General features: G+C 37.0%; 1 protein-coding gene across 2 annotated transcripts in view; it reads right to left on the minus strand.

Moving 5' to 3' along the window:
- The window catches only part of GSK3B (glycogen synthase kinase 3 beta), a 224,182-nt gene that overhangs the window by 76,992 nt on the left and 134,807 nt on the right, over positions 1-12,383 (minus strand). For both annotated transcript variants that reach the window (XM_012463925.2, XM_012463924.2), the window contains exons 5-6: positions 7,036-7,166; positions 1,845-1,951 (exon numbers count right to left, since the gene is read on the minus strand). In XM_012463925.2, coding sequence (XP_012319348.1) covers positions 1,845-1,951; positions 7,036-7,166 — 238 coding nt within the window. The remainder of the gene's footprint in view (positions 1-1,844; positions 1,952-7,035; positions 7,167-12,383) is intronic.

The raw sequence follows: 12,383 nt of genomic DNA on the forward strand, positions 1-12,383 counted from the left end.
TATCATGAAATTGTAGCAGTTCAGTCATATTTTCAGACTCCATTTCTAATTCCACTTCTCTTGCTATTTCCATAGTATCTGCAGAGACTTCTTTCACTGAAGTCTAGAACACCTCAAGGTCATCCGTGAGGCTTGGAATCAACTTCTTCCAAAATCTTGTTCATATTATTTGGACCCACTCTCACGAATCACAAATGTTCTTAACACCTAGAATGGTGAATCCTTTCCAGAAGATTTATAATTGACTTTGCCCAGATCCATCAGAGTAATCATTATCTATGGCAGCTACAGCCTTACATTTATTTCTCAACCTTTGGGTGACCAGTTGCATTGTCAATAAGCAGTAATATTTTGAAAGGAATATTTCTCTCTGGAGCAGTAGGTCTCAGCAGTAGGCTTCAAATATTTAGTAAACCATGCTATAAACAGATATGCTGTCATTTACTCATTGTTGCTCCATTTATGAAGCACAGGCAAAGTACATTTAGCATTATTCTTAAGGGCCCTAGGATTTTTGGAATGGTAAATGAGCACCAGCTTCCACTTAAAGTCACCAGCTGCATTAGCTCCTAAGAAGAGAGTCAATCTGTCCTTAGAAGCTTTGAAGCCAGGCACTGACAATTCTCTCTACAGGAAGTCTTTCATCTTTAGGAAATCTAGAGATTAAAGTCCTAAATGACATCTTCTTCCAATACAGTATAAAGCTGTTTGGTCTCCATTAAAACTCTGATGTTTAATGTAGCCACCTTCATCAATGATCTTAGTTAGATCTTCTAGATAACTTGCTGCAGCTTCTATATCAGCACTTGCTGCTTGCCTTGCACTTTTATGGCATGGTGTAGCTTTTCCCGTAAACCTCATGAAATAACCTCTGCTACCTTTATACTTTTCTTGGGTAGCTTCCTCACCTCTCTCAGTCTTCACAGAATTGAAGGAAGTGCAGGCCTCACTCAGGGTTAGGCTTTGGCTCAAGTGAATGTTGTGGTTGGTTTGATCTATCCAAACCACTAAAACTTTCTCCGTGACAGCAATAAAGCTGTTTCACTTTCTTATCATTCATCTGTTCACTGGTGTAGCAGTTAATTTCCTTTAAGAACTTTTCCTTTGTGGTCACAACTTGGCTAACTGGCACAAGAGGCATAGGTTTTGGCCTGTCTCAACTTTCCACATACCTTCCTCACTAAGCTTAATCATTTCTAGCTTTTGATTTAAACTGAGAAATGTACTACTCTACCTTTCACTTGAACACTTAGAGGCAAATGCAGAGTTATTAACTGGCCTAATTTCAATATTGTTGTCTCTCAGGAAACAGGGAGGCCTGAGGAGAGAAAGAGAGATGGGGAATGGCCAGCTAGTAGAATAATCATAACATACACAGCACTGATCGATTAAGTTTGCTGTCTTATATTGTGGTTTGTGGCAACCAGAAATAATCACAACAGTAAAATAAAAACCACTGATCACAGATCACCATAGCAGATACAATAATAAAAAAGTTTGGAATGTTGCAATAGTTACCAAAATGTGACACAAACACATGATGACATAAAGACATGAAGTGAGCACATGTTCTTATAAAAATAGTGCAGACAGACTTGCTTGACTCAGGGTTGATACAAACCTTCAATTGGTTTAAAAAAAAAAAAAAAAAAAAAGGCAGTACCTGAAAAGGCAATAAAATGAGGTATGCCTGTACATGTTTGCATCTCAAGCTTTAAGAAAAAAACATTATAGGATATACCCATCTTTCAATGGAAATGAAAAGTACAGATTAGTAATACTAAATTATTAAAATCAAGATGCAATTAATAATTACAAGCATTATATTCAGATTCAGTACTTACCTATACTAGAGGTATAATCAGTGGCTCCAAAGATCAACTCTGGTGCCCTATAGTACCGAGAACAGATATACGAAACATTGGGTTCTCCTCGGACCAGCTGCTTTGCACTAACAGAAAAAAAAAATAAAAATAAAAAGCAGAAATTCTTTAAATTTAAATCTTAAAAGAACCTAGACTGCTACCCTTTCACAGTATCAAATGATTTTCTAAGATTCACATCATTTGAATCATACAATAGATGAAAAAGAAAATGTAAACTGTAACTATCTCTGACAAAAGAAATTTATAATTTTAACACCTTGTTCTGCAAAAAAAGAAAAGCAATTTTTAAAGAGAGTATTGGTCCCCTAAGGAAGAAGGCACCAAAAGCAAAAAAGGATGTGTTGAATTTCTTCTGATCCTCTATTCTCCAAATCCACCTCTAAAATACTAAGAAGCAAGGGCAAAAAAGAGGTACCTCCCCCACCAAAAAGCATGATAATAGATTCTAAGAATGAATACTCCTTACCCAATATATTTCGTTAAAAAGGGCAAGAAATTGGCCACTGTCTTGCATTTTGACTTCTGACTCAGGGTAAATATTTCAAGGCTTTTAGACTAAATCTATTTTTCTACATCTTGGTCAATTTATTAACTGCATAAACATTTATTACCCAAAAAATTATAAACAGACAAGCCCTTCAACTTCAGGGCAGAAATGATTCACAGCCTATGAATTCTAACTCTGCTATAGTAAGTTTAATTGTGTGTTTTCTTATTCTAATTTTCCTACTAAATTACTTTGTAGCAAGTATTTTAAACATCGAAGTATAATAAATTACAACTACTTTCTTTTGAGATGTTGCTCAAGATAATTCAAAGACAGAATAAAATAAACTGTAGAAGCTAGCTATTCTGACATACAGTAATAATAAAGATAAATATAGGGAAAAATGTAACGAAATCAAAACAGTAAAACAGTAAGTGCCAAAAAAACAGGTAAGAAAACACTGAGGTAGAGGTACTGGAAAAGCAGGGTAAAGATAGACAAACGTAGCCACAAGAATTTCAATGACTGGGCTTTCTTTTCTTCCATTTATTTCTAGTCAATGATAACTCTAACCTTAACTTGTTTTTCCTTCACCACCAGTTTTGAAGTTTGTTTTTCAATCCTCTCCCCAAGTACTGACATACAATAACCATTTCATAAATTAATAAATACTAATTTTTTTTTTTACGCTGCATGAAAATTATGACATTTAGTTTTCAGCATAATTGATAGACCATTATATCTTCTACAGGACATTTTAAAATTAATAAGATGGATTCCAATTATGTTCAGAAAACTCACTATAAGACAAAATGTTAGTACCCAAGCTTTGTAGCCTAAAGGTTTTTCACTACTTGATGGAGCTACAAAAATGGAGCCGCCTCTCTTACAGAGGAGGCTGGTTTTAACTCCTTGCCCAATACTGTGATCACATCTAGCTTTGGTCCCTAAATACCCCAACTAGTCCTTTGGCTACTTTTAGGCCCCATTTCAACTAGTAAAAAATAACTAAGAAGACAGTAATAGGCTGGGCTCGGTGGCTCACGCCTGTAATCCCAGCACTTTGGGAGGCCAAGGCAAGGGGATCACTTGAGGTCAGGAGGTGGAGACCAGCCTGGCCAACACAGTGAAACCCAGTCTCTACTAAAAATATATAAAAAAAAAAATTAGCCAGGCATGGTGGTGTATGCCTATAAACCCAGCTACTTGGGAGGCTGAGGCAGAAGAATTGCTTGAACCAGGGAGTTGGAGGTTGCAGTGAGCTGAGATTACGCCACTGCACTCCAGCCTGGTGACAGAGCGAGACTCCCTCTGAGAAAAAAAGAAAAAAGAAAAAAGAAGAAGTAATAGTATTTTGTTCAAATTACCAATCTGATATGTAAACTCCAAAGTGTTTCCCAAACTCTATCTGGCCAAACCAATTTTGTTAAAAACAAAAAAATCAGATGGTTTATAAAAATGAGCTATCAAACAAGTAAAATCCCTCTTCCAAATTTATTAGAATAAAGCTATTTTATGTCCCAAGAGAATGGGCTGTACCAAGTGTTTTGACACTATCATGAGAACAGAAGCTCTTCTAACCCTGGTGTCTCACTGTCTTTTTACAGTTCCTACAAAGTCAGTCACTCTCAATGGGGAAGACTGTTAACAATAAAACATATCTGATTTGGCCAGTTTTTCCTTTGTTTCAAACATCAAATAAGAGTTTTATTATTTTTCACCCTTTTTAAAAATAGTTCAGGGGGCCAGGTGCAGTGGCTTATGCCTGTAATCCCAGGAGTTTGGGAGGCTGAGGCAGGTGGATCACCAGAGGTCAGGTGTTTGAGACCAGCCTGCCAATATGGTAAAACCCCGTCTCTACTAAAATTACAAAAATTAGCAGGGCGTGGTGGCACGTGCCTATAATCCCAGCTACTTGGGAGGATGAGGCAGGAAAATCACTTGAACTCAGGAGGCAGAGGTTGCAGTGAGCCAAGATCAGGCCACTGTACTCCAGACTGGGCAACAGAGTGAAACTCTGTCTCAATAAATAAATAAATAAATAATAATTTTAAAAAATTAAAAAAAAAATAGTTCAGGGAACAGAGTCATGGCCTGCAAAGTGAGTTGGATCCTGTGACAGGTCATCTGAAATTAGGAAACAGTAAAATGAGGATGGTCTGAAAGAGGACACATTGTGAGACTAAGAAAACTTAACTCATGACAGAACAGATTTGCTTATTTTTTTAAGGATCTGTCTCAAGAGAAGCCTGTAGAAAACATATCTTATGTTAATCCCCAAATTTAAACTGTAAGTTGATGCAAAAGTATTATAAAGGGATAGGAACATAGGTATCAACAAGTGTGGGACAATATGTAATTAATATAGCTATGATAAAAGAAAGAATTTGTAACAAGAATGAAAAAATTAAATTGGAGAGAATCCAAATTATGTAGATTTTGTCTTAGGGACCATGAGGAGAGAGATGAGGTGATTACACCAGTGAGAAAGTAGCAGGGTAAATGCCTGAGTTACATGGGAATATAGACTTGACTACATGTTAAAAGGTTAGGTAAGAGAAGAACAAAGTACTGAAAACTGAAAATGCAAAGAATAAAGTTTTATTACAAACTCACAGTGTATTACCAAGAAATGAGTTTTTAAAAGCAGAAAGTTTGCTGGAATTTGCAGGAAAAAAAGGTAGAATAAAAGGTTAAATTATAGAGTAAAATGAAGAAAACAGTGTTAGCAGACCTTTTATCTCATCTCCAAATTGAAGTTAATTGTGAAGTTAAAAAGATACACAGTAATGTATAATATTTTTTAAAAATTTGGTAGTTACTGAAATACAAGTATACATACATAGTATAAATTCAAACAATACTAAAATACAATCAATGGAAAAGTGAGTTTCCCAACTATATTATATTCCCAAAGTTTCCCTTCTCAAGCAATCAAATGTTATGGATTATGCACCATTTCAGAAACAAGCCACACACGTATTTGTAAATAGAGTTACACTCTGTATGTTTTTAAAACATAAAAGGTGGCAAACAATACATAAACTCTTGATCTTGCTTTCTTCATTTAATATTTCCTAGAGATCATTCCCTTTCAGTTCACAGAGAGCTGCCTCATTCTTTTTCATGGTTGCATGTATTACTCTGTATGTATCATAATTTAGCCGTTTTCCTACTAACAGATGTTTATAAACAATACTATAATAAAAATCCCGCTCTCTCTTCTCCCGCTGCCCAAGATACCAAAAGGAAAGAAGGCCAGGGGAAGAATGTGGCTCCAGCTCCTGCTGTCATGAAGAAGCAGGAGGCTAAGAAAAGTGGTAAATCCCCTGTTTGAGAAAAGGCCTAAGAATTTTGGCACTGGACAGGACATCCAGCCCAAAAGAGACCTCACCCGCTTTGTGAAATGGCCCCGCTATATCAGGTTGCAGCGGCAGAGAGCCATGCTCTATAAGCTGCTGAAAGTGCCTCCTGCAATTAACCAGTTCACCCAGGCCCTGGACCGCCAAACAGCTACACAGATGCTTAAGCTGGCCCACAAGTGTAGACCAGAGACAAAGCAAGAGAAGCAGCAGAGGCTGTTAGCCTAGGCCGAGAAGTAAGCTGCTGGCAAAGGGGACGTCCCCACTAAGAGACCACCTGTCCTTCGAGCAGGAGTTAACACCATCACCACCTAGGTGGAAAACAAGAAAGCTCAGCTGGTGATGACTGCACACGACGTGGATTCCATTGAGCTGGTTGTCTTCTTGCTTGCCCTGTGTCATAAAATGTGAGTCCCTTACTGCATTATCAAGGGGATAGCAAGACTGGGATGTCTAGTCCACAGGAAGACCTGCACCACTGTAGCCTTCACACAGGTTAACTTGGAAGACGAAGGCGCTTTGGCTAAGCTGGTGGAAGCTATCAGGATCAATTACAATGACAGATATGATGAGATCCGCCGTCACTGGGGAGGCAATGTCCTGGGTCCCAAGTCTGTGGCTCATATCGCCAAGCTCGAAAAGGCAAAGGCTAAAGAACTTGCCACTAAACTGGGTTAAGTGTACACTGTTGAGTCTTCTGTACATAAAAATAATTAAAACAATACAAATTTTCCTTCCAAAATAAATAAAAATCCCTATATATACACAATATTTTGTAAATGTGTATTTCTTTTTTTTTTTTTTTTTTTTGAGATGGAGTTTCGCTCTTGTTACCCAGGCTGGAGTGCAATGGCGCGATCTCAGCTCACCGCAACCTCCGCCTCCTGGGTTCAGGTAGTTCTCCTGCCTCAGCCTCCTGAGTAGCTGGGATTACAGGCACATGCCACTATGCCCAGCTAATTTTTTGTACTTTTAGTAGAGACGGGATTTCACCATGTTGACCAGGATGGTCTCGATCTCTTGACCTCGTGATCCACCCGCCTCGGCCTCCCAAAGTGCTGGGATTACAGGCATGAGCCACCACGCCCGGCATAAATGTGTATTTCTCATGAAATAATTCCTAAAAGTTAACTTGTTCAATGAAGGAGTATATGCATTTATAATTATGATACACAATAACAAAACTCTCACAGTTGCACTAGTTTATACTTCTTGAGTAAGAATTACAGTAGTTAGGCTGATATTGCAAAAGGAATATATTTAAAAGAGCACAGTAGGGGGAGAAGAGACAGTGGCTTACCTTCCAAAGTCACAGAGTTTTAATACGGCTGTATCAGGATCCAACAAGAGGTTCTGTGGTTTAATATCCCGATGGCAGATTCCAAAGGAATGGATATAGGCTAAACTTCGGAACAGCTGATACATATACAACTGGAATAGAGAATAGAAATTAATTAAATACTTCCTATCTTAAACAAATCAGAATCCTTAAGCAGTCAGTAAAGTAACAGATTATCAGAAGAGAACAGGTGCAATGCTATGGATTACTGGCACTCAAACTTCCTTTCACAAGTTACATGTCATTTCTGTATTAATTAGCTATTTGTATATGAATTAGTTAAAAGTGTCACTAACCATATATACTATTTGCACCATTCTGTATTATGTAAAAATGAAAATTTTACAACATGCTTTATAACTTTTAATTTTACTAACATCTCACATTACAAGCCTGCTAGGATACGCTTTTATTTAAAACACAAATGAAAAGCTCAAAGAGGCATCCTAAATCATGACTAACAAGCAACATTGGGCCAGAAACTGGATCTTCTGATTTTTAAGCTCATACTTCTTTCTAGTATAGCACTGCTCAATGACGTATTTCCAAAGTGTCATCTTCAGAATCATATTTTTCTGAGATGTTAGCCTCCAAGGTGATTGATACAGTGCTAGGAAAACTTATGTGGACTGAGAAAACCTATAATCACTGCTCTAAAGATATGAAGACATTAATAACCCTGTTAGTAGCATCACAATTCTTCCTGTTAATATCCTTCAGGAAAAGTATACTTTAAAATGACATTGAAAAAAAGATGCCTATTGACATCATCTTAAAAAAGGAAGACTTTCTCAATTTTATTACCAAAAAGACACACTGAGAAACTGGGTCACGTGGAAGAAAGAATCAGACTCTTAACTGGAGAAGAGAGAGAGAAACTGCATGGAGAAAGAGTATAATTTAAACCGTCTGGTTATCTCAAGGTCAGTGTTCTGCTTCATTTTTAAAACTTTTCTGGCTGTTTACCTTCTGACCACTACCCCAAAGTTACACCATAGACCGAATTTTTGAAATGATTCAAACCTTCTTAAGATAACAAATGTCTTAGTAAAAAAACAATTTAAAAAAAGTTAGAAGTCTAATGAAGCACTGGCATATGGCACAATGTTTAAAAGCTATTGCTGGCTGGGTGCAGTGGCTCACGCCTGTAATCCCAGCACTTTGGGAGGCCGAGGTGGGTGGATCACGAGGCCAGGAGATCAGGACCATCCATGCCAACATGGTGAAACCCCATCTCTACTAAAAATACAAAAAAATTAGCTGGGCGTGGCGGTGCATGTCTGTAGTCCCAGCTACTCAAGAGGCTGAGGCAAGAGAATTGCTTGAACCCAGGAGACAGAGATAGTGAGCCAAGATCACGCCACTGCACTACAGCCTGGGCGACAGTGCGAGACTCCGTCTCAAAAACAAAGCTACTGTTATGGCTTAGGTTAATTAAAGTTAACATGAAACCTACTTTCCTTCAAAGAAGCACCGTGAAAACTGCAGACAGCTGAATTTTAGTACATCCTTGATGTAAATGTGAAATATAGCTGGAAAAGTTTAAGTCTTAAAATGATGCATGATGCAAACTGTACAGATAAGATCTTTAATAAGGTCAGCACTTTGCCAACAAAGTTAAAATTAAGGCATTTAGGTATGCATATAATTTTTTTTAAACTTCATACTTCTATTATTGTACCATCATTCACAAAATCCATTTCTAAGAACTAAAGATTACTCTGGGTGTTTAATTCATTACCACTAAAAAGATAACGTCCCATAAGAAACTGAGTTCACAGTATAAATTTACTAAAAGAAGAGATTTTACTGTGCCAGGGTAGTAATGTCTAGGTCAGCAAGAATCAGTGAAAACAAGTTTTTGTTTTTGTTTTTTAAAAAAAGCTTAAGAGTTTAAATGAGGTTAATTTTAAGATGCCTTTTTACTGTATTCTTTCATCTGAAAGATCTACTCTATCTTCACTATTTTGAAAAGTTTATATAGAAAAGTCAAGATAAAGTATGAAATATGCAATATTATACATCTGTTCTTTCACTTTGTAAAAGTGTATTTATAAGAAAGCTTTGAGGCTCTCTAGACTAGAAAGATAGCAAAAACAAGAAAAACAACTTATGTGCTGGACACTGTTCTGTTTAATGTGTATTATTTCACTTACTCCTTAGAGTAACATTATGTAACAGGTACTAACATTATTACCATTTTATATATAAAATAGCTGAGGCACAGAGAGATTAAGGAACTTGCTCAATATCACACACACATACAATATTATGTAGTGGTTTGAGTAAATACTTCTCTTTTCATTACTATTTACTTATTTTGCCATATTTTATTTTATTAAACAAAAGTGTAAAAATATAATCATTAAATAGCTTGGTGGAGGCCGGGCGCAGTGGCTAACACTTGTAATCCTAGCGCTTTGGGAGGCCAAGACTGGTGGATTGCCTGAGCTCAAGAGATGAGACCACCCTGGGGGCAACAGAGTGAAACCCTGTCTCTACCAAAATACAAAAAATTAGTGAAGCTTGGTGGTGCATGCCCGTAATGCCAGCTACTTAGAAAGATGAGGCTGGAGAACTGCTTGAACCCAGGAGATAGAGGTTGCAGTGAGCTGAGATTGAGCCACTGCACTCCAGCCTGAGCCACAGAGTGAGATTCTGGCTCAAAAAGAAAAAAAGAGGGAGAGAGACAAAAAAAAGCTTGGCAGCTAAATAAAAGACTAGAATGATTAATTCTTAGGAACTCAAATATAATTAACAAATTTTGAAATATAACAGATTTAACATGTACTAAGTGCCAAACCAAGAAAGCATTTCTGCCTCTTTATTTAATTCTTGCAACCAATCTGTGGGATACACATTATCCCCATTTTTATAGAAGATATTGAGGCTCAATGAACACAATTTTTAAAAAATTTTTCATTTTATTCAAAGTTGGTACAGAATTGTTAACACTTCCATAAAATAATTACTATACTTCAGTTACAGGACAAAATAGCACAGAAAAAAATGTACTTTGCAATTGAACACAATTTGAACACAGAAAGTTATATGTAACTTAAATCCAGTGCCCTCTTCTCTGTGCCATACCTAAATAAAATAATAAAACAGAATACATGTTAAAACAATAACAATTTTGTTTATAATTCAAAAAAACGCACCCAACTCTCTTTGTGTACTCAGATCCTGTCCTTAAACATGTTTCGATTAAAAAAAAAAGTTCACAAAAATGATCTGTCAGTCATCTGTTTTAGAGTTGCATTTTAAAACCCATTTGGTTCTGAAATACATTCATCAGAAAAGCAAAGGTGCTCAAAAAGTTTTTTTTTTTTTTTATATTGTACTTTAAGTTCTGGCATACATGTGCAGAACATGCAGGTTACACAGGTATACAAGTGCCATGGTGGTTGGCTACATCTATCACCCCGCCATCTACATTAGGTATTTCTCCTAATGCTATTCCTCCCCTCCCCCGTCAACCCCTGACAGTCCCCAATATGTGATGTTCCCCTCCCTGTGTCCATGTGTTCTCATTGTTCAACTCCCATTTATGAGTGAGAACATGCAGTGCTTAGTTTTCTGTTCTTGTGTTAGTATGCAGAGAATGATGGTTTCCAGCTTCATCCATGTCCCTGCAAAGGATATGAACTCACCCTGTTTTATGGCTGCATAGCATTCCATAATGTATATGTCCCATATTTTCTTTATCCAGTCTACCATTGATGGGTATTTGGGTTGGTTCCAAGTCTTTGCTATTGCAAAAGGTGCTGCAATAAACATATGTGTGCATATGTCTTTATAATAGAAAGATTTATAATTCTTTGGGTATATAACCAGTAATCGGATTGAAGGGTCAAATGATATTTCTGGTTCTAGATCCTTGAGGAATCACCATACTGACTTCCACTATGGTTGAACTAATTTACTATCCTACCAACAGTGTAAGCGTTCCTATTTCTCCACATCCTCTCCAGCATCTGTTGTCTCCTGACTTTTTAATGATCACCATTCTAACTGGTGTGAGATGGTATCTCAATGCGGTTTTAATTTGCATTTCTCTAACGATCAGTGATGACGAGCTGCTTTTCATGTTTGTTGGCTGCATAAATGTTTCCTTTTGAGAACTGTCTGTTCATATCCTTCACTCACTTTTTGATGAGGTTGTTTGATGTTTTCCAGTAAATTTAAGTTGTTTGTAGATTCTAGATATTCGTCCTTTGTCAGATGGGTAGAATGCAAAAATTTTCTACCATTTCGGAGGTTGCCTGTTCACTCTAATAATAATTTCTTTTGCTGTGCAGAAGCTCTTTAGTTTAATCAGAATCCATTTGTCAATTTTGGCTTTTGTTGTCACTGCTTTGGTGTTTTAATGAAGTCTTTGCCCATGCCTATGTCCTGAATGGTATTGCCTAAGTTTTCTTCAAGGGTTTTTGTGGTTTTAGGTCTTATGTTTAGATCTGTAATCCATCTTGAGTTAATTTTTGTCTAAGATGTAAGGAAGGGGTCCAGTTTCGGCATATGGCTAGCCAGTTTTCACAACACCATTTATTAAACAGGGAATCCTTTCTCTATTGCTTGTTTTTGTGAGGTTTGTCAAAGATCAGATAGTTGTAGGTGTGTGGCATTATATCTGAGGCCTCTGTTCTGTTCCACTGGACTATATATCTGTTTTGGTATCAGTACCATGCTGTTTTGGTTACTGTAGCCTTGTAGTATTGTCTGCAGTCAGGTAGCGTGATGCCTCCAGCTTTTTTTTTTTTTCTTAGAATTGTCTTGGCTATGCGAGCTCCTTTTTTTTGGTTCCATATGAAATTTAAGGTGGTTTTTTCCAATTCTGTGAAGAAAACCAAAGGTAGCTTGATGGGGATAGCATCGAAACTATAGATTACTTTGGGCAGTATGGCCATTTTCACAATATTGATTCTTCCTATCCATGAGCATAGAATGTTCTTCCATTTATTTGTGTCCTCTCTCATTTCTTTGAACAGTGGTTTGTAGTTCTCCTTGAAGAAGTCCTTCACATCCTTTAAGTTGTGTTCCTAGATATTTATTTCTCTTTTTAGCAATTGTGAATGGGTGTTCACTCATGATTTGGCTGTTTGTCTGTTACTGGTGTACAGGAATTCTTGTGATTTTTGCATACTTATTTTGTATCCTGAGACTCTGCTGAAGTTGCTTATCAGCTTAAGGAGATTTTGGGCTGAGATGATGGGGTTTTCTAAATATATATCATGTCGTCTACAAATAGAGACAACCTGACTTTCTCTTTACCTATTTGAATACCCTTTATTTCTTTCTCTTGCCTGATT

Source organism: Aotus nancymaae, unplaced genomic scaffold, assembly GCF_030222135.1.
Source record: "Aotus nancymaae isolate 86718 unplaced genomic scaffold, 86718_ANA_hifiasm-v0.15.2.pri h1tg000011l, whole genome shotgun sequence".
Classification (NCBI taxonomy): Eukaryota; Metazoa; Chordata; class Mammalia; order Primates; family Aotidae; genus Aotus; species Aotus nancymaae.